At 46.0% G+C, this 23106-nt stretch overlaps 1 protein-coding gene and 1 pseudogene across 1 annotated transcript; both read right to left on the bottom strand.

Moving 5' to 3' along the window:
• LOC105749420 lies at positions 1-732 on the bottom strand (annotated as a pseudogene).
• An 8348-nt stretch (positions 733-9080) lies between these two features.
• FGF22 (fibroblast growth factor 22) lies at positions 9081-19533 on the bottom strand. Its single transcript, XM_003760865.2, has 3 exons — positions 18708-19533; positions 12696-12799; positions 9081-12404 (listed from the first exon to the last, which is right to left on the bottom strand). Exons 1-3 carry the CDS (start codon positions 18955-18957, stop codon positions 12210-12212), a joined length of 549 nt encoding a protein of 182 aa, XP_003760913.1. The 5' UTR covers positions 18958-19533; the 3' UTR covers positions 9081-12209.
• Positions 19534-23106: the final 3573 nt, after the last annotated feature.

The following is a 23106-nucleotide window of genomic DNA, read 5'->3' as shown; positions in this document are numbered from 1 at the left end:
TCAAAATGCTTGTAATTGTTTCATTTGTTAAAGGCTGGCTGTGAGATCATCACTTCAGTGGTGCTTAAGTGCTGCCTGTTTTTCTAGGAAATTAGTTCTTTTCCTCCTTTCATCTTCATCTTCACTTTCAATGCCTATAACTCCTCCATCTGCTTTGTATCTGTCTAGATAAAAAGCTTCAGTTCATCTTTTCAGACTTGCAAGAACAACACATTCTCTGACACACAGTTTCTTGCTAGTTTTCCAGGATCTTTTGGTTCCTGTAACTGGGTCAGAATTGTCCCTCCAAAATTGCCAAATAACTATCCTGTAATTTCTCCAGCAGCTCCACCTTCAGCTCTCCCTGGCTTTCAGTCAGCTTCAAGTTCAGCTGCCTGTTAACTTCCCCTAACAAATGGTTTGTTTTTCTTTGAGCTTTTCTCAGCTTTCTGTCAATTTAATTGTCTGTAGCTCTTTTTAATGTTCTTAACAGCAGGATTCATAGCCTTCATCTGCCTTAGCTTGGTTCTTTGTACAATTTGTTCTCTGGGTCTGTTGAGTTGAGATTATTGTGGAGTGTTCTGCTTCCTTGCGCCTCTGGAGTATCTGACTCTTAGTAGCAGCCCAAGAATGTGCTTTAGGATGCTCAATGACTAAGATGGCACACTTCATCACCACCCAGACTCTGTCACCAAAATCCAGTATGATCTCATTTGATCCTCAAAATTACCCTGAGAAGTAGGGTAATTTACAGTTGAGGAAATAGAGGCAAATAAATAACTTAACCAGGGTCACACAACTGGTGAGTTATCTGAGGCCAGATTTGTACAGTACTTAACATGTTGTAAGCACTGTGCTAATAATAGTGCTTTATAATTATTTTATCCTTACAACAACTCTGAGAAGTAGGCATTATTATTACTCTCCTTCTACAGATGAAGAAACTGAGATTATTGCCTTGACCAGAATCATCCAGTTAGAACATGTCTGAAGCCAAATTTGAACTCGGGGTTTTTTTTAAGATCTTTTAGAATTTTTAATATATTATTTTTTACAATTACAGATAAAGATGGTTTTCAGTATTCATTTTTGTAAGCTTTACTTCAAAAATTTTACTCCAAAATTTTTTTTCTCCCTTGCCTCCTCCCCCTCCCCATCCTAGCAAGCAATCTCATATAGATTATATGTGTACATTCATTTTTAGTATTTCCATATGAGTCCTGTTGGGAAAGAAAAATCAGAACACAGGGGAAAAGCCATGAGGGGAAAAAAAAGATGAAAATAGTATGTTTCAATCTGCATTCGGTCTTCATAGTTCTTTTTCTGGAAGGCACTTTCTATCCAAAGTATGTTGGAATTGCTTTGGAACATTGAAAGGCTGAGAAAAGCTAAGTCTCTCCTAGTTGATTATTACACAATCTTTTCCTGTGTACAATATTTTCCAAACTCAGATCTTGACCTTGGGCCTTGTGCTTTATCTTTTGGGCCATTGAGCTGCTGCATATCACAACTGCCCATGAGATGGTACATCCTCTTTTATTGCAAGCTTTCAAGCAAAAGCCTGTCAGGGATATTAGAGAAAATTAGTAAGTCAAACAAGAAACAAGAGGACTAAACTCAAGTACCTCTGAAATTCTGTGTTGGAGGAAGAATTCTGGCATTGGGAATGATACTAGACTAAATGTCTTCAAGCCCTTTTCTAGCTTAGAGAAGCAGTTTTCTGATTGTTACCCATTGAGTACCTCATAAGGGTGATGGTGTATTCATGGTTGGTTCTGATCCTGGACCAGCTGCAGCACTGACTGACTCCCAGATCTGCCTTGGCTCACCAACATGAGTCCTGAAAGTCTAGAAGAATTCCCTGGCCACTGCTGCTTAGGACTTGGCACTTTGGTAATATCTAGAAATCAGAAGCGGCACAAAGACGTATTCTTTTCTTCCAAGATCTCACTAAAAGCCAGAAATTTGGGGAAGGGGGGCGGTCTCTGATGAGCTGCCTCATGATCCTTGGGGGAATTATCTTCCCAGAGAGAGCTTTAGGAATACAAGAGCTTTGGTCCTTACCCAATCATACTGGAGCCCAGGAGAGCCCAGTTTAAGGACTGTGGCTCTAAAAATGTCACTTCGAGTATAAGGTGTGATGCTTTTCAAAATCTCTTCACAATTCATTTTTTACAACACTAGTCTGGGTAAGTCATTAAAGCCCATTTTTTAGATGAGGAAGCAGACCGATAAAAGAAAAGTAACTTATGGGTACACAGTGAGATAGTGACAGAATCTGGGAATAGACCTGGATTTTCTCAATTCCTAAATAATGACTGTAATGGTCTTGAGCTCCTGAAATTCACCTGTAGTCATACAGCTCAGCATCTCAACCTACATATTACTTTAATAAGTAAGTTTTTACTGCCTCCTTCTAGCTTTTCCAACACTGCCAAGTTGGCAGGAGGGGGACTTCAGATGTTAGCAATTTAAGAAGTTGCAGGTAGAATTTATCCTGGAGGTATGACTTTCACTTAGTAACCAGGCCCTTGGGGGGTCCATGGCCATGTCTCTGAATACTTATAAAGAAATCCCTACCACCCCCCACCCTTCTTGATGTCCAGGGTCTGGTTCTGCTTTCTCCTGCTGCTGCCCAGGCCTGCCACCCTGCTACAGACTGGCAGCTCTGTGGGAGGGGGCGGTACATGTGCATGCAGTGTTAGCAAATTTCTGTGCTCTTTAGCACTTTTTGGTTGTAAAGGGAGTTATGTTTATCTCTTGAGCCTCTCAACAGTGTAAATTATGCAACCCTGTTCTACACATAACCTGTTGGAGATTCATTTTAAGTGAAGTAAATTTGCAGAACCAAGATAGAAACTGTCCTCCCCCTAAGCCCATTTTTTTTTCGTATTCTATCCCTATCATTTCAGAATTGGAAAGGCCCTAGTTCATCCCCATCCTACCACTGCTGACATGTGGCAAGGATCCACTCCAAGATTCCTAAGCTAAGGGAACCTACCCTCTCTGGCAGCCCTGTCCACTCTGGGACAGCTCTGGTCCTTAGGAAGGCTTTCTGACATCTATCTATCCCTAGCTGACTTCTTTGTAGCTTCTACCCATTATTCCGGACTTGGCCTTCTGGGGCTAAATAGATTTAACATGGGTTCTGGTAATATAAAGCCCTCAGGGAAGGGTCTTTATGATTCCAAGACCTCATCTAGAGTGCTAGGATTATTGACAGAAAGGTACTGGCTCCAAGCAAATATTGGCTAGCAAAGGGGCCCTAACTGGTCAGAGATGCTTGGATGTTAGGAAAATCCCTGTCAAGAGTTTTGCTGAAGACCGGGTTACACATCTGGTAAATGGTAGGCTTTCAGAGCTTCAGGCCCCAAGTCTATCCTTTGGTCTTCATGGAGCTCCGTCTAGATGTCAGCTGGGGCTGGAGGCAGGGAACCCCTGCAGTCGGCTCCAAGCTAGCCCTTCTGAGCCAGCTGTGCCAGGCGGCAGCCACTTTGACATGAGTGCTGGTTGAGACGACAGATGTTGAGCCTAGAGAAGATTGGGAACTGCGGGAATAGGGAAACCTGTTAATTTAGGCTCAGTATCCGAAAGGCCAGCAAGGAGCACTGGGCAGAACAGTTTGGTTGTTAATTGGGGATTGGTTAGGATTAGACAATCAGCAGAATGAGATAAGTTTGGGGGGGGTTTAATTAAATTTTTTTAATTTTGCAGAGCAGATTTAAGACTAAAGGAATGGGGTAGGGAAGCAGATTAAGTCTCTTTGTCCCACATTAAATTAATACTGGGATACTGAAAAAAAAAAAAAAAAACTCAGTTCCTGCTTTCAAAGAGCTAAGTTACGATGGAGACAACAGGGCAATGTCTAGGAACATAGAAGATTGTATACAGTGTGATGGAACATAATCCAGAAGGGAAAGGCATTCTGCAGAAGATAGCCTTACAGGGGGAGAGCTGGATCACACGCAGAGGGGACGAATAATGGCAAGGCGGGAAAGATGGAGCTTTAAGTACCAAACAAAAGCTCATATAAATTAAATGTGTATATTTATGGGCAACATAGGTTGTACATAATTTATACAGTTCTATGCTGAGGATGGAGAGGTAGAAGACATGATGAGACTCGGGCTTAGAAACCCCCGCTAGTTGTGGCTGTGCACCCGACCTAGGATACCTGCTACTACCCAAGAGGCTGGAGCTAGGGGCTCGCTGCGGCTTGGGAATTCCGGGCCGCCCGGGGCGAAGCCGCTTAATTGGCTGCTGACACTAAGTCCAGCACTGACTTAATGAGCCCCCCGGGAGCAGCGGGCAGCCGCCTGTCTCAGAGACCAGAACCGCTCCGGCTCTGAAGGGGCTCAGCCCGAGCTCCGGGGGCCGTCGGCGGCGGGGTCGCGCCCGCAGCGAGCCAGTTTACTTCCAGACTCAGGGAGGGAGGGAGACCCGGTCTCAGAGAAGAAAGTCACCGGGACAGCTGAGCGGGGAGCAATGGAGTCAGGGAGAAGGCTACCGCCATAGCCCAGCCGAGGGGCCGGGAGGCTTCCATCCTGGGGGCCTTCCACCGGTGGGACGGATTGCTTCAGCCGCGCAGCTTTCCCGGGAGAATCCTTCCGCGGCAGTGCCTCTAGGGGGCACCAGGCGGCCGATGGAGGTGCTGGGCCCTGGGAGGAGAGCCACGCGGGGCGAGGGACCTAGTCCTTCTACCTGGCTCGGAATTTCCCTACGGCACATCCAGCGGGCTTCCCACCTGCTTTTGAATGTTTCTAATTTTTTTTTTTTTTTGTTTTTACTAGTAAGTTTATTTTTTTTTTTTCCAAATACGTGCAAAGATAATTTTCAACATTGAATATTTGTAGTGAAGAGAAAGGGAGGCATTTCTGGAGGCATCCCATTCCTCTTGCAAAAACAGAATTGGGAAGTTTTTCCTTTTTAAAAACAGAAGCCCGCCTCTTTGCAATTGCCACCTGCAGCTCCTCCTTCTTCCTAGAGCCAAGCAGGACAAGTATAATCTCTTGCAAGGTCACAGTCTTTTAGATAATTGAATGGTTATCCTGTATCTCTTCCCCTCTCCTCACCGCCCCACCCCAGGTCTGCCCTTCAGACCCAAACTTCCCAGATCAATGCTTAACTGATGTAACTTTAAGGTTCCTTGCCATCCTTGATAATCATAAAGTGTGCCATCCATCCATTGCCCTCTCTCTCTCTCTCTCTCTCTCTCTCTCTCTCTCTCTCTATATATATATATATATAATTTTTTTTTTTCCTACTGAGGCAATTGGGCTTAAGTGAATTGCCCAGGGTCACACAGCTAGGAAGTGTTGTCTGAGGTTTGATTTGAACTCTGGTCCTTCTGACTCCAGGGTCAGTACTCTATCCCCTATCCAGATGTATTCTGATTAGGGCAAGACTACTGTGCTCTCTCCCACTTTCTGATGCTAGGTTTTTCTCACTTGAGATTGCCACTTTTTGGGATGCCGTGTGTCACTCTTAATTCCTATTATACTTTCAGCCCTCTGAAGCCCCCAGATCCTTTTTAACCCAAACTCATTTAGTCAAGCCTATTCCTCCCCTCTTATACTTGTGAAGTTAATTCACCTAAAATCCATATTAAATTTGGTTTATATTTTTAACCCTTTGAGGTCTTTCTAATCCACTATATTAACTGAGTCATCTGCAGTACTGACTTCTGCCCTCTGCTTTCATCCAAGTGGTTGATAAAAGTGTTAAAATGATAAAAATGTTAAAATAGCACAAAGATAGCCTGGAAAAGTCCACCAAAGAGTCTCCCAGTTAACTCCTTAAATGACTATCAGAGATGTTCATTGGTTTTGAATCGACTATACCATCTGGTTCCCATATCTCTTAATCTCATCCACAAGGATGTGTGGGATGCTTTGCTGAAATCTAGGTTAAAATATCTACGATATTTCATGATCTATAGCCTAAGTATCCCAGTTGAAAGAAGGGACTTGGGAAGGAGGTTTAAAGAACGATGGCTTGTAGAGATCGTTGCTTCTCTTTCTGGAAGGCTGATTAGCCTTCCTGATACATTCAGAAGCCAAAATCATAACCATTGTCCTATAAACTACAATAGCCTCTCTTTTTAAAGAAAATTTGGACATTCATTTTCTGTCCCTTCTGTTTCTTATCCATCATGTGGCCAGAATTATGGGCAGTGGGTGGCTCAGCATAGCCCATCTAGGCTAAATAATCTGAATACATTGCAGGCAGCTGGGTACCTTCCTGGGCTCTAAGAAGGATGAGGATGAATTAATTTATTTTGGGGCTGTTCTCGAAAGGTTATTTTTGCCAAAGGAAAAAAGAAGTGAGAGTGTCCATCACCCAATGGCATTATCCAATTCACCCTGAGGAGCTGTTCTTTGATTTAGGACCACTAAAAAGGCATTTTCCTCTTAGCATTTCTTATCTGCTTTAGCTAATTCCAAGCTTTTTCATTCCTGCTGCTATTCTTTTGAAAATTGTACCACAACCTGTCCTTGTTTCCACCTTTTACATAGGTCTTTAAACAATCTATTTTAGTCATTAGTGACCTATTTCCTCAATGGATTCTTCTGTTGGCATCTTCCTTAAGCAACCTTGTAGTTGCTCCTACACCTCCTCCCTCTCACCATATAAATGCCAAACTTATTTCGGATACTGCCGTTTAGAAGTTCCCAGTTCTAGGGATTTGCCAGCCCTTACCTTAGTGGTAGCTTGGATCATGCCTGATTTATTGGAATTTTATTCTCTTGAGAGCTTCTCATATCTCCTGGTCTCCACTAGAATTTCATACTTGGGATCCTTTCTTGACTTTCTCTGGGCCTTTTAAAATCTAAAAATTAGGGTACGTGTCAGCATACCTATCCTTGGTCATGAATTCTTACATGAGACAATCATTCCTTGCCCTTCTAAGATTCCCAGTCTCAACTTTTGCTAGCTCAAAGGATATGGATGGAGAATTTACTACTTTGGGGAGAGGATCCAGGTTCCCTTTTCTGAAGAACTTGGAAATCCAGGAGGTGATGACCAGGTCAAGATAAAGTACTGAACATAGAGTCAGCACAACTGTGTCTGACATTTAAAAAAAAAAAAAAAAAAAAAAAGCAAGTCAATTATTTCAGCTTCAGCTTCCTCATCTATAAAATGGGGATAATAATAGCACCTAAATGAGATGATATATGCAAACCTTTTAAAGGACTATGTATGTTGGATGCTATTATGCCAAACATTAATGGATTAAAGGAAGGCAGGGGATGTGCAGTCCTGGGAGGATTTTTTTCCTCTTCTCTTTCTCTGAAGAGATTAAATTTGTTAGATTTTAATTAAATTTGTTAAATTTTAAATTAAATTTCTTCTGTTTGATCTTAAAGGGCAGAGGGTGACAACTGCAAAGACAATTAGGAAAGGGACTCTAAAGTTGGCTTTAGGTGGATGCTATTCCCTTAACAAGATAGCTCTTCCTTAGGATAGATGACTAACATTTTTATGACCTGATTTAGCACTTTGATCTAGAAGGAGTTTCATGATCTATACTCTATCTATCATCTACCTATGTTACGTATCCAGGCTTGTGAAAGTTCCAGTCCAGGACAAAAAGAGCAAGAAACGAGAATCCAAAGTCTGGCTTTGTGGCCCTTTCTCTCTGACCCTCAGTTTCCCTCTATCTACAAGGAGGGAATTGTATTTAATAGTCTCTGAGATCCTTCCCAGCTCTGCCATTGTCCTTCTCATATCCAGTTCTATATCCTCTTGTTTAAAAAAGCAATTTATAGTGCATTTATATAGCATCTATTATGTGTCAGGCCTGGGCTAACCTTTTCATTAGCTCTAGATATATAATACAGTTGCTCCCAGCAAACCTTTAAGTTTTCCAAGGTAGGAACTTTTTCCCCTCAATTTTTCTGGGCTGATTGAATGACCTCATTTGTTTTTTTCATATCAGGACCTGTTTTTTCCCCCTCAGGATAATTTTGGTTAGTTCCCTACATTTTTTGATTTTTCACAGATCTTTCATTTTGTACTGTGAAAGATAAAGCCATCTATTTTAAAAGGCTAGGACAGATTGATATAGCAGAATACTAGGACTTTATATAGCACTTTATATAAGCCTTACATACCTTATCTCATTGAGTCTTATGACAACTCTGTTGACTGACAATGCTGTTATTATTCCCCATTATACAGATGAGGAAACTGAGGCTGAGAGGCCTAAAGTCCCTCAGCTAAGTAAGTGAAGCAGAATTAAATTTTATGTTTCCTTGTCTCTTAATTCCTGTGTTCTTGCCATGCTTTTGCCTCTAATTATGATAGATATTATCCCCATTTTGAGAAAAGGGGAGAACTAGGAAGTAAGCAAAGTGAGATTTGTACCCAGGACTTCTTAATACCCAAGTCCAGCACTCTATCTGCTATATGCACCTATCCCCTTTTTATAAAAGAGGAAACTGAGGCAGGGAGATGAGGAGGGACTTGTTCAAAGTGATGCAGCTCATTCATGGCAGCTCCAATTGGAACTCTGTACCACTGACAGTTCCCTTGACACTGTCACCCTCTTGCCTCCCATAATAATAGGCCAGGACTATATTTTTATTATTTGAAGTAGAAATAATAAAAACAGCAAAGGGATGTTCCAGGATGGGGATGAGCCCCATGAAAGATTAGCTTGAGGATGTCAGCCTTCTTCAGTGTCCAAGGGGTCCTTCCGCCTGAGATCAATTCCCTCCCCTCTGCCTCGACTTACAATGGAATCATTGGGCCTACAGAGTTGAGGTCCATCAGGTCAAATTGCCTCCATGCCTGGTATTTGTCGAATTAACTTAATTAATGAGACCTTTTATGTCTTCATTCTCTACAGCAAAGTGTAAGTGCCCCTAGGAGTTCAGCCTTTAAAGGACCTATGACTGAGGGAGGATGAGAACCTTCCAGTAGTCAGTATCAGAGGAAGTTTTCTGATTTTTGAGATCACTTATACATGATTCTGGGTACTCAGATTCATTCCATTTCCCAATCTGGTCTCCATAGCTAATACCCCATCTGCAGCTAGAATTGGAAATTAATCAATTAATCAATAAACATTTATTAAGCATCTTGCTGAGTGCTGAAGATGCTGGGGGAAAAAAAAGGCAAAAGACAGTTCCTGCTCTCAAGGAGCTTACAGTCTAATAGAAATGAGTTTTTGTGCGCTTGAGTAGCAAATGCCAGATCTGCTGCTTCAAGAATGGTTCTTCCTGGGCTCTTGCCACATTCTGCCATTCTCTCACTGGGAAGGGCCTTGGCTTCTTGGTGATTCAGGCCCCAGGTACCCAAGTATGTGCCCTAGTCTTAATATAGGGTGTTTCCTTTTGGACATAGGAGAGAAAAAATTCCCTTGGCCTCTCCCTTGAACAGAGGAGGACAGAGTTTGAATTCAGAATTGAGGTAATATGTGACTCAAGATCCTCCCTTCCTAGTAGGAGACTGATAAAATAGGATCGTGAGCCTGGGTAGAGGTAGCTGAAAGGTGGTAAGGAGGGAGAGATGGTGGAGTAGGGACTCCCCTCAAACCATGTTCATTATCATTCCTGTTTAAAAAAAAACGCTGAAAAATATAGGGATAAATGGACCTTTCCTTAATATAAGTTATCTATCTGAAACCAAGAGGCAGTATTTCATGTAATGGGGATAAACTGGAAGCCTTTCCAATAAGTTTAGGGATAAAGCAAGGATGTCCATTATCTTTTACATTTTGATATAGTGCCAGAAATGCTTACTATAATAAGAAATTAAGGGACTAAAAAAGAAATTAAAGAGGAAGGAAGGTAAAGAAGAAACAAAGTTATCTCTTCGGTCTTCTGCTCTCTAACTCTCTTCATTTTGGACAAGCAAGAATTTGCAAAGGATTCTAAGTTCTTTGAGAAAAGGTTGTATTTTGGCTTTTGCTTTGTATCCTCTGTACTGAATCTCTATTTCATAAATTTAATTGAATAAAACCCTTGTTCTGACATTCTTTTTCCTATCTGTCCCTCCCAAGTTTCAGTAGCAACATGGTGTAGAATATTAGGAAAAAACATGAATTTATAGTAACCACCTATGTTTCTTTCATGAACACTTTAGAAAGCTCACAATGTGAGGCTTATTGTGCTAGTATTTCACATACTTATTGCTTGGTGGAAGGAGAAATTTGGGCATGGAAAAGAGAAAATGACATGCTGAAGGTTATAAAAAGTGATGGGACCTAATTCTAACTCTTGAATTGTCTCTAAGAAATAAGACTCCTTAGTTACTAACTCTATCTTGTCATATAATTCCTTGGATAAGTCCCTTTCCTGCTCCGAGTCCTCAGCTTACTTATCTGTAAAACAACAGTAATAATTCATGTCTGGTCTTCTGCATTAGGGTGATGCAAGCATATGAGAATGGAAGGGAAGCCACTTTGTTAAGCTCACAAATAGAAGGTCATTCTTACTCATCTAAGGACCTAACAGTGGCAAACTCCCTTTGAGAAGATGCTTTTTAGGGAGGAATACTTCTCGTGTTTGAAAGGTACCAGCCTACAAGGTGAAGAAGGACCTTTCTTGCTCTGACATTCTTTTTCCTATCTGTCCCTTCCAAGTTTCAGTAACATCATGATAGAGAAATGGAGGAAATTCAGAGAAAAAAACCATAAACATTTACCCCAGGGATGGATATACACTCATTATGTTTCTAGCCTTAGGATCAACCTAGCTTCTCACCTGGGCCCAGCCTTCTCCTGCAGCCTTTCATGGTGGAGAGGATGCTAGGAGACACCCAGTTCTCAAAGGCACTTTGAGTCATGTCCAGCCAGAAACAGGTTAAAGCTAATTCTAATCAGCTCTCAAGACCTAATTGTTAAATTTTTATTGTATTTACACTGTAGAAATTGGCAACTGCTACAGATAGGCACTTGATTTATTGTTTTGTTGAGTGTCCAGACTTAAGGAAGTGATGGAAACCATGTTAATAATGAAGACTAAACTTAAAAGTATGTCCTGCATACCTTTTTTTCCCTCCAAAAATCTGGCTGTTAAACATTTATCAGTATACCATTGCCCTATTCCAGGTCTAACCTGGGCCATGGCCATCTAAGAAAGAGCTTGGGCTTATTTTTTGGCAGAACCCTAGTAAAGTAGAGAGAAAAATGAAATTCTGTAAATTAAGTAGTATTTTAAAGTCCCTAATGGACTTCCCTCTTCCAAAAATCTTTTTTATAAAGCTTTATATTCTGATTTTCTTATGAATCTGGATTTTCATGTAATGGGTTTGCCCTTATTGCCATATTTTCCTTAGAAGATATAAAACATCAGAGCTGGAGCAGACTTAGAACTTCGGTCAGAGATGGAGTTTACACATACCTGAGACATTCATAGAAGGCCCAAATCAGAAGGGGTCAGAGAATAAAAGATATAGAATATCTGAAGTAGAAGGCTAGTAGATATAAAAGGTCAGAATTGGAAGGTCTTTTAGAACAGAGAATATAGAGTTTTAAGCACTAGAATGGCCCATCAAACAAAGAATGTTAAAAACCACTGAGTCCAACATCTTTCGCCATATAGATGGGAAGATGGGCCCACAATGGGGAAGGTCACGGTTCCATTTGTGAGTTAAAGAGCTGGGCCCTCTGCCCAGGGATGCTATGACCACCCTGCCTACTTTGAAGTCCAGAGCCACTTCGAAGAATAGCAGATAAGATTCTGAACCTCATCCCCACTTCTCCTAAGGAAAATGAAGACCCAATGCCGCTGGGTTACAACATAGTGAAGTTTGAAGTCAAGAGATTGGGGTTTGCTTAAGTACTGATTCAGCCCATTTATTACCTGTGTGAACCTAGGCAATTCACTTCCTTTTTCTGGCCTCAGTTTTATCCTCTGTAAAATAGAAATAATTTTATTTGAGCTCTCTCTTTCATAGGTCTGTTGTGAGGAAAACATTTTGTAAGCCTTAAGGCACTCAGAAATGCCAGTTAATACAGCTGCACTGATCCTTGATTTTTGTGTTCCAAGTATTTGTATAATAAATACACAGTCTAGCAGTGGCTACCCCTTCTCTGGGGGGCCGAGAATCCCAGAATCTTCAGGGCCTCTACATTCTCCAGTTATTGGCTTGGGAACTCCCCAGGCTTTTTTTTTTTTACAAGGTCTTCAAAAAGAGATATCTTCCTTTCCCCTGTTTGTCTTTTTAAAAATAATAAATAGAGAAAAAATATATATCTATACACAAGGACCCTTTCTTCAGGCTTAGGAGACCAAGATAGGCAGGAAATGAGTGGAGAGGTGCTGCCGGCGGGTCCGGCCACCTTGGCGAGGGGCACCCCGTCCATCCAGGGCTAGAAACATCTGTCGGCCTTCGTGTCTCCAGCGAAGGGAAGCATAGGTATTATAGCCATTCTCCTCAATTCGTTCCATGAACTTGCAGTTGGGGCTGTATTCCCTCTGCAAAAGAGAAAGACAAGATGGGGGCAAAAAGCCAAAAAGGGCTCCTTGGAATTCCAGAGGGGAGGACCCCATGAGAATAAAGGGCTCGGAAAGGGCCATGATGGGGTCCCACAGGAACCGGGGATGGCACTAGGACTTGTGCCAAGTCTCCATCTCCCCAAAGGCCTCCAAGTGGGGGAGGTTCCACAGCCAGGAATGAGGAGAGTGCCCAGTCCAGCAAGATTTCTTCCAGATTTGTTCTGGACTGGGCAGCCCCCCACTCCCTGCCGCCCCCAGGGGAATACTCACCGTTCCATAAAGCTTCCCCCTGCGGTTCATGGCCAAGTAGAAGCCTGTGTAGACTGCTTTTATAGCCACTACGCCCACTCGGACCGAGCGGATCTCCACGATGCCTGAGGAGAAAAGACATTGGGGTGGACAAGGGCAGCCAAGTCAGCAACTGAGAGACAGGGGCTGAGCCTAGGATTCTGCTCTGCCAGTGGTACCTCTCTCTGGTATCCCGGGGAAAGCTTTCCCTCTCTCTGAAAGTGGGTATAATTAATACACGGCTTCCACTCTTCCCAGGGCTGTTGTATAAACTGCGAAGTACCCACCATACAAGTGGGAGCTGCTGGTCCTTGTAAACATTAAAATGTTCCATCAATGTAGCTTAAGAGCCTTGGAGCTGAAGCAAGGAAACTGAATCCCCAGCTCAGCCATCTCTGAAATGGAGATAATTCTCTGCCTCCCTTATGGAGCTATTAGGAGAAAAGCTCTTTGTAAATCTTTAAAAAGTGATTGAAATAGAAATGGCTTTTATTTAGTTATAGAAAAGGGGAATGAGCCTTTCCTGGATGGGATGCACGGGCCAGGGAGCTGTCTCCTCAGTCTAACGGGGGCCCTTCACAGTGGAGGAGAGGCGGAGAAGGATCGTGGGTACCACAAGCCCCCGGCCATCTTTTCCCAGTGACTTTTTCATCTTTCTTGTTCCATAGCCAGGTTCCTGAAGGGAGGAGGCCGGGGCTAGCAGCCCATTGGGCAGGTTCTGGGAGAGCCCAGCTCCCACAGGAATGTGGGCAGGCGAGCAGGGCCGGACAGCCGGACCCAGGGCGTGGGAGCAAGCTGGAATGTGGAGGGAGCAACACAGCAGCCAGCTTGGGGGTGGGGGAACTGGCAGAGTCTCTGACATGGGGAAGGGGCAGCTGGGAGGAAGGAGGGATGGAAGGGGCCAGGGGAGTGACCTCCTACCTGACCTCACTTCCTACTGCTCAGCTCCTCTACTTGGCAGCCTTCCAATCAGATGTGTAGGAACTTGATTGAACCGTCCTGAGGTTTTTTTATCCAGATAGGAAAGTCATTTAAATTGGGCAGGAACAGCCTGGGCCTGGGGCTTAAGAGACCTAATCTTGGCTCCAGTTCATTCTGTGATCTGGAGAAAGTTCCTCTCCCTCTATCAGGTAAAGGGTTCTGTTAAGTTCCACTGAAGCAGAATGTGGATTGAGTGCTCTGAGTTCAAATTCAGCCTCAGACACTTGTATCATCTTGGACAAATCACTCAAAGTCTCTTTGCCTTAGTTTCCCAAACCAAGATGGGGATCATCATAGCAGCCACCTCCAAGGGCTGTGGTGAGATCAAAGGAAACAGTTGTAAAGCACTTAGTGTAATGCCTGGTACTTGGTAAGTGATACAGAAATGACATTATGTGTATTACTTTTACTACTACTATTATAATTACAATCTCTAAAATCCCTTTTAGCTCTAATATTTCATATTTTAAGATCCTTCCCAGTTCTGCCATTTAGTATCTTAAGATCCCTCCCAGCTCTGACCTCCTGGGCTCTAAGGGCCCTCCCAGCCTTGACCTTTTAGGTTTTAAGGGCCCTGCCAGCCCTGACATCCTGGGTTCTAAGGGCCCTTTCAGCCCTGACATCCTGGTTCTAAGGGCCCTCCCAGCTTTGACCTCCTGGGTTCTAAGGGCCCTCCCAGCTCTATGTTCTAAGGGTTCTTCAAGTGATGACATTTTCTAGTCTATCTTTTAAAGTCCTTCTTAGATAACATTTACTGTTTTGTGATTCCCTAGCTCTTCTCCATTCAAACACTGGTTCCCCGTTCCCAACTTGTCTGACAGGCAGTCAAGGTCTCCCTACTTCTAACCTTATTTCCCACCTCCCTGGCATTCTCCAAGGCTCAGCAGTGTGGTCAGGCTGGTAGAGTGGGGTCAATCCTAAGTTTCCACAAACTGGTGTCTCCCCATCATCAGCTTTATGGCTGGCTTTTGACTTCCAAAGCCACCAGTGAAGGCCTCTCATTAAGCCAGGCAAAATCTAATAGCATCATCGATTTAGAGCTAAAAGGGATGTGTAAGTGCATGTGTATGTGTATGTGTGTAGGGGCCTTGAGTCCCACCCCCTCATTTTATGGATGAGGAAACTGATCTCCAAAGCTTAAATAACTTGCCAGTTCTCCCAGCTATAATAGGAGTCTTCCCAGGTCTTCCTGACTCCAAATCCTGTTCTCTATTGGCTAATCCCATTACCTCTTCAGCTGCCTATCTCAGGTCCAGAGAATCTGTCTTCCATCTCAGCAGAGAGAGATGGCCCTAAGGGACAAAGGGAAAATGGAGTAGATACCCTGGGTGGGTAGAGACAAGGGGAGTTTGGTAGCCCGTCCATTCTTCCTTGGGAAAGCAGCTGATCTGTAAGGAGTCTTAGAGACTATTATGTCCAACCTCTTCATGTTGGAGATGGGGTAACTGAGGCAGGTAGAACAAGAGCCAGGACTGAATCTTGCATCCTCCAGCTCTTTTAGCATGACCCAAATCTGTCCCTTTCCCCTCTGAACCAGAAAATAGTGGCCAAGATCAGCAGTAGGAATGGGCCACTTGGAGCCATCCACATTCAATTATCTGGTTGCCCACAAGGGTAATGGCAGACATTTAGACGAAGAGACAAATCTCTAATAGAAAAAAAATTTAAAATCCCTTGAATCCTATTTCAGACCCAAGTCCCTTTTGCCTGGATCTTTAGTTTCTCTAACTTCACTCTCTTATCATTGAATCTTTTTGGTACCATACACCAGAATTATCTCTAAAGCTCTTTTTAGATTTTTTTTTTTTTGGCAAAGCAGTTGGGGTTAAGTGACTTGCCAGGATCATACAGCTAATAAGAAGCTAGATTTGAACTCAGTCCTCCCAACTCCACGGTCACTTTCCTCTGAGCCACCTAGCTGTCCCCCTCTTGGGCATCTTTCAAGAGTCTCCACATCTCACTGGAAAAAGTCCAAACTTGGCGTGATGGATCCCTAATCCATCTCCCCCATCTCCTGCCCTGTTCTCCTCCCCTGCAGATTTTTATAGAGAGACCCTTTGCTTCAGGCACATGGATCTCACTTCATGGTCTCCTGATATACCCTGCATTTTTCTGTGAAGTTAATTTGCCCAAAGTCACCCAATAAATGGTGGAATCAGGATTCTGAGTCTGTGAGATGAGAGGCAAGGTCTGGGTTCTATGGAAGGACCCTTCCCACTCTGATGTTGGAAGGGAGGACCGTCATGGAAAAAGGCCCTGGTTTTCATGTTAGGAGACGTGGTTCATCCACTCACTGGCTAGATGAACTTGGGAAGGAAATCATTTCCCTTCTTTAGGCCTCGGTTTTCCCCATCTGTAAAATGAGATTAGACTAGATGATGTTGCTAAACTCCTTTCTAGCTTTAAAACCATGATTAGAACATTTCCATTACTTTAAAATCCTGCATTTAGTGGGGGAAGAGGGATTTCCTGTGAGGACCCTCCCTCCACTCCTGGCCTGTGACCTCTCTCCATCTCTGTCTCATAAGGGGAAGAAGGCTTTCTCTAAGGGCCCTCCCTCTACTCCTGACCAGTGTCTCTCCATCTCTGTCTCATAAGGGAGAAGACAGCTTTCCTGTGAGGACCCTCCCTCCACTCCTGGCCTGTGATCTCTCTCCATCTCTGCCTCATACACACCCAACCCCACCCTGCGGTATCTCTTCTGAAAGACACCTGTGACCTTGATTCTCCGTTCTGCTGGCACCAAAGCACCTCCTTGCCCTCTCTCCCTTCCCAAGATGAAGAGATAGAGCCTGCTATCAGGAGAAGTTTATAGAACTTCACAGATTATCAGAAATGACAAGGCCCATAGAGAATATTAGGACTAACTGCTCACCTTAAACAGGTAAAATGAAGGGACAAGAGGAAACAAACAGCACAGGTGTGCCGGGGGCAGGACTAGAACAAGATTTGCCAGCCTCTGGCTTGTCCTGCTACCCGGCGCTGGCTTTCCTTACTGGTCTCTTGTGGCCACAGTCCCAGGGCTATCTTGAGACTTGGAGGCAGGACAGAGCTTTGGTTCCTAGGGCCTCGATGGAGGGCCCCTGCTGAGGAAGCAGAAGGCACAGTCCAACACTGGCAGCCTGTGGCCTTCTTCTTCTGTTTCCCAAAAGGTCCAGAGTACTGTCAAGCCTGAACCCATCCCTTCCACCAGAACTTCTCACCTTTCTATACTCATGTATTTTATTGTGTCTTGGGAGAAAGGGGGTGGGGTAGTAGCTGAGGCTGGACAGAGCAGCCTCTGAGGCTTGAGCTGGGGCTGGAGCTTCCTGACTAGCTTCCACCCTCTCCCACAGCCCAGTCAGGAAGACTCATAGAACCTCAGGGCCAAGTGGAAGCTCAGAGAGCATCATGTCCATCTGACACCTGCATAGAAATTCCCTCTCTGACCAGTGGCCATTGAGCCTCCAGCCGAAGACCTCCTTTATTAGAGAATTCCCCTTTGGGACAACTCTGATTATTAGAGACTTAAACTGAAGTTGGCCCATCAGTGAGTCCCTCCCTAACATACAATGGCCTCTAGGGGCCAAGCAGGACAAGGTTTAACCGTTTCCTCATGACCTGTGATCCCCAGCTTGAAGAGAGCCACCAATGATGACTTCCCCTGTCCCCCCATCTTTTCTTTGGATAGAAATTCTCAGTTCCTTCTATCTTCCTACAGCCCCTTCTCTGGTTGCTTTCCTTTGGGTCTCAGAACTGGACAGAGTGCCCTATGAGCAATGTCCATCCTTATCTCTCACTGTGGACCTTTTGCTTCTGTTGATGCTATGTGGGCAGAGATGATTAAAGGGGCAAAGATCCTGAGGCAGAGGGGTAGACTTTGTGGTCCAGTGAGCTTCCCCTCCAGTCAGGACTGATCAGTAGTAACTGTGTCAGAGGCTAGTTATGGGGAAATCTAACTACCGTCCAAATAGAAGTGTCCTGGGGTCCATGGAGCCAGAGATGGGCCACCTTGGGTCAGGTTTGAGTCTAAAAGCTTCCCTGCCCAGATGTTCAAGGCACCGATGCTAGATATATCCTAGGGAAACCCAACAGTGCATGGAAGGGTTCAGGACTCCTGGGTCTCTTTGTAGCTCCTCTCAGAATACTGACTGTGAAAGGAACTTTTCTCTCTTCCATCCAAGGGAAGCCAGATGCTTGGGTGCTAGCTACTGAGCCCACCACTGAGTCATCTGCTGAGCAAATTGCCCCTGTCCTCTGTCCTCACCCAGGTAGGCATATGGGCTAATGAGTGCTTTGAGATCCCCAGATGAAAGGGGCCCCGGGAAGGGCAGAGGGTTATTATCCTCCTTAATTACGGTGCTTACTCACTGGGTTCTCATTAAACACAGCAGCAGGTGATTAGCCTGGAGTCCAGTGTTGGGGGTACTCAGATCCCCCAATCCAGGACTGCTGGCTCTGGGTGTTGCCCCAACCCTCCAGCCATCCCAAAGACAGTTGGGACCCTAAGGGCCTCCTTTCTCTCTCCAGTTCACACTTTAGGCACTAGTCCTTCTGCTGCCTGAGGTCTACATAGAAGTCCAATATGGCAGCAAAGTTACCATCCCTGGGAGAACAAGGACCCTTGCCCCCTTGGCCCCTCGGGAGCAGGGAAAGCCTGAGATCCGGGAAAGCAGAGTTCTAGCCCACCATTGTCACTTTAACCTTGGACAAAGTCTTTCTCCTCCCAGTTTCAGTTTCTTCCTCCATAAAAAGGTCTTTTTCTAGATTGGGCAGTCTAAAAATATATGATGGTGGAAGGGTACCTACTCACTCATGACAGAAAAAAAGTGTCTTCCTCCTTGAACTTGGGCTGCCTTCTGTGGTCCATTTCTGCTCCTGGGGACCCCCACCCTCCCCTCAGGCCAAACACTTATATTTCCTTGGGCTCCCTCTGGGTTCCTATTATTCATCCTGTTCTGTCCCTCTGCTCCCCCCTGTAATTTGGGGCTTCCCCATCCGGGTCTGGCCTCCTCCTCAGGCCGCCCTACTCACTGTTGGGGCAGTGGGGCTGCCGCGTGCCTTCGACCCTGCCACTGGGCCCAATGTGCAAGAAGAAGTGGGTGGAGGAGTAGAGCCTTCTCCAGCGGATGTCACCTTCCAGGTGATGGTAGCTGCGAGCGTGGCGCGCACTGCCCGGGTCGCTGGGCCTCCGGGGCTGGGCCCTGCTGGGCCGGGGGTTCCAGGAGCTCTGGGCCCGGGCTGCGAGGAGCAAGGCCAAGCAAAGCCAGGGCCCCGGGGGCATGGTAGAGGGCTGGCTGGCTCACTCCTGCTCGCTGACCAGGCCAGGGGACCTGGCTGGCCTTCGCCGATGCTCCATGTCCCAGGCGGCGGGGAGGGCAGGTTGGAGGGACGGTTCTGGGGACCCTGGTTCAGCCTCTCAGCCTCCTCCCAGATCCCTGAGCTTGTGTTCTACCCACGACTCCCTCCGTAACTAGCTCTGGGTCTCAGTTTTCTCCTCTGTAAAATGGGCGGGTTGGACACTCTGGGAGGGACCTGCTGGCTTAGAAGTCTAGCTTGATGTTTCCTGGAAGGTCCCACCAGAGTCCCCTATCCCGGCAGCCGCAAGGAAAGGAAAGCGAGAAGGGTGTGTTTGGTTCCCCGGCTTTTGCTGTCAGCTCGGACGCATGGCTCTTGCTTCGGGTTCCCCGGGCTTCTACCCGAACCTCGTAATCTCAGAGTCTTGATTCAAACCAGTCCCTCCCTCTAGGGCGGGGCTTCCCTCACTGAACCAATGGAGGGCAAGTGGGCGGGCCGTGCCCGGCGGGAGTGGGGGGGGGGGAAGCTCATTCACAAAATTCTTTGGGCTTTACTGGCCCGTGTTTCTGCCCTGAGGGTCCTAGTGAAGGTGTGTGTGTGGGGTTGGTGTAGAGGAAGGAAAAGGGGAGCGTGGATGGGGGTGCGTGAGAGTGAGAGAGCCAAAGACAGAATGAGAGAAAGAGAGAGAAAAGAAATAGAGGAGAGACGGAGAATGAGAGAAAGAGAGGAGAGGAGACAGAATGAGAGAAAGAGAGAGAGAATGAGAGAAAGAAAGAGAAAAGAAATAGAGAGGAGAGACAGAGAAAGAGAGAGAGAATGAGAGAAAGAAAGAGGGGAGAGAGAGAGAGAGAGAGAGAGAGAGAGAGAGAGAGAGAGAGAGAGAAGAGAAAGAATGAGAAGGAGACAGAGAAAGAGAGGGGGAAAAGACAGAAACAGAGAGGGGAGAAAAAGGGGGTGAGAAAGACAGAGATAGAGGAGAAAAAGAGTGAGAAAGAGAAAGACAGACAGAAAGAAGAGACAGAGACAGAGACAGAGACAGAGACAGAAAGGAGACAGAAAAAGAGATGGGCAGAGAGAGCCATGCATGGGGGTGGGGAGTCAGGAAGCGGGAGGGATGCAGGAGAGTTGGCTTCTATTAGCGTGGGTGTCTCTGACTGTGCTGTTTGTGTGTTTTTGTGTGGGGGTGTGTGTTTGTGTGCGTGTGCCCAGCAGCAGATGTGGCAGCTCAGCGGTTATGGAGGTGTGATGTGATCCTGTGTCGGGGGTGGGGGTGTGTTTGTCTGTCTGTGTCTGCTGGCCGTGTGCATCAGGACCAAAAGTCAGGAAGTTAAGTCATACTGTATCAGGGGAGTGTGTGTGGTACACCGGTGAGGAGGAGGGATTCCCATCTACTTGTCCACTTGGGCTGGAGTCAGGAAGGTCCTCACACAACCTGAGTGCTGAGACTTCTTTCCTCAGTTTGCAGAGGAGGGAAACTGAGGCCTGAAAGAGGAGGGGTCTTGGCCAGGGTCACCTAAGTGAGGCAGTGGCAAAGGGAGAGCCAGAGCCAGAGCCCAACTCTCCAGGGCTTTTCCACTAGGACCCACCGACCTTGTTATCTCACTGATGAGGCAATGGACTCCTAGCTCAGTGGCTTTCTCTTCTCAGGGCCTCCGTTTCCTCATCTATAAAGTTGACTGGGTGCTATTTGGAATGTGGTCTTAAGTCTAGATCCTCTGAAGTCTGGGAGAGAATGGCAATAGGAATCACTCAAGATCACCCAAAAGGGGGCTACTTGGGAGTCTATCAGCTGGGGCTATGGTACTTTGGCCCAATTCCTTCTCTCTTTGTCTCATTTTAAAAAATTCTTTAACAAGAATTTTTAGATTCTTTAGGTTAAAAGATAAAATTATGGAAAGAGCCCCAGATTTGGAGCAGACATCAGGTTTGAATCCCAGTTCTGCATCTTCTTTTATGGCCAGGGACTCAGTCTATTTCCTCCTTGTAAAATCTAAGCCACAGTACTACTACACACCTCTCAGATTGATTAAGATGACAGGAAATGATAATGACAAATGTTTGAGAGGATGTGGGAAAAGTGGGACACTGATACATTGTTGGTGGAGTTGGGAACTGTTCCAACCATTCTGGAGAGTAGTTAGGAACTATGCCCCAAATTCTATCACACTGTGCAAACCCTTTGATCCAGCAGTGTTTCTACTGGGTCTGTATCCCAAAGAGATCCTAAATGGGGAAAAGGGACCCACGTGTGCAAGAATGTTTGTGGCAGGTCTCTTTGTACTGGCCAGAAATTGGAAGCTGAGTGAATGCCCATCAATTGGAGAATGGCTGAATAAACTATGGAATATGAATGTTATGGATTATTATTATTCAATAAGAAATGACCAACAGGAAGATTTCAGTGAGGCCTGGAGAGCTTATATGAACTGATGCTGAGTGAAATAAGTAGAACCAGGAGAATATTGTACATAACAACCACAAAATTATGTGATGATCAATTGCTCTTTTCAACAATAAGATGATTGATGCCAGTTCCAATGATCTTGTGATGAAGAGAGCCATCTACACGCAGAGAGAGGTCTCTGGGAACTGAGTGTGGACCACAACAAAGCATTTTCACTTTTTTGGTTGTTTGCTTGCATTTTGTTTTCTTTCTAATTTCCCCCCTTTTTGATCTTTCTCTTGTGCAGCATGACAATTGTATAAATATGTGTGCATATATTGGATTTAACATATATATTTTTTAACATGTTTAACATTTATTGGATTACTTGCCATAGGGGAGGAAGGGAGAGAAAAATTTGGAACAATCCAAAGGATCATTGTTGAAAAAAAACACATGCATATGTTTTGAAACTAAAAAGCTCTTATTTAAAAATAAATAAATCTGAGCCTCAGACTGGACGGTCTCTAACTTCCCCGATTGCAGACATCAATTACCTATAAGTAGGTGATTCAAGAGGAGACGTGGGGTGGGGCGAGTGACCAGGGAAGGGTGAAAGGTCTTGAGCCGCCCCTCCCCCCTCCGTGGGGGAGGCTCTTTAAATAGCAAAGCGGTGAAGGCATGGGTGGCACCCTGGCGGGAGCTTTGGCGACACCCAGAGTGCCCCAACCGGCAGAGTGGGGCGGCGGGGGCGCGTCTCCCCGCACCCGGGCAGAGCGGGACGGCGGGGGCGCGTGCCTCGGCGGCTCCCCGCACCCGGGCAGAGCGGGACGGCGGGGGCGCGTGTCTCGGCGGCTCCCCGCACTCAGGAAGGGTCCTCTGCTTGCGTGCCCCCGGCTCGGACGCGCAGACGGACTCGGGAGGGGCCTGGCTGGGGCGAGAGGCGAAGCCCAAGACTAAAAGCCCGGGGGCTTGGGGGCGGGCTCTCGCGCCTCTCTGGGTCCGTTTCCCCCGGTAAACCGGGGCGGAAGCCGCCCGACTGTCCACGTTCTCCGGGACAGGAAAGAAGGGGGGAGGGGCGTTGACATAAGTCTACCTGGGACAGACCTCGGGCTCCCGCTGGATTTCGGAGTCCGGAGTGGGAGCCAATCATTCCCTCAGGGCGTTGCCCGTCCCCCTTCCTGCCAGGGGCTAGCATGAGGAGTCCCTCTCTCTCTACTCACCAAAAGCACCTGGCTTACGCAGCCCGCTCACTCCCTAAACCTGCACTTAGTAAGCCCCTACTGTGTACCAGGAAGGGCATTTCAGTCTAATAAACGCGAACGTCAGCTCGGTGAAAGACAGGGTTCGCGCGGCGTGGGGTTAGGGCCCAGAGAACCCTCCTCGCTCGCATTTATGTAAACTTCAAGCACTTTATTCATCCGGTCTTCAGAACAACTTCGGGAGACCTAAGGGGGGGGGGGGGTATATCTGACCACGGGGAGACCGGGATATCCCGGAAGCAGGAAGAACTAGCACAAAAGCCACAGCGCGGCAAGCCGGCCTTCCCTAAATAGACTTTTTCCTCCTTCAGCCGTTCTCCTAGAGCGCGACGGGTAAGTAGCGCAGCCAATCAGAAGTCGTATTATCGCTAAACCCCGCCTCGTCCCGCCCTCCGCATGGCTCCACGGGATTTGAAGTACGAGCGATCCACCCTGGCGCGCCCAGGGTAGCGCTTCTCCGGGGGAGCCGAGACTACGACTCCCAGCGGTC

This window comes from Sarcophilus harrisii, chromosome 1 (assembly GCF_902635505.1).
Source record: "Sarcophilus harrisii chromosome 1, mSarHar1.11, whole genome shotgun sequence".
NCBI classification, from domain to species: Eukaryota; Metazoa; Chordata; class Mammalia; order Dasyuromorphia; family Dasyuridae; genus Sarcophilus; species Sarcophilus harrisii.
This window is presented reverse-complemented; position numbering and strand designations above follow the sequence as displayed.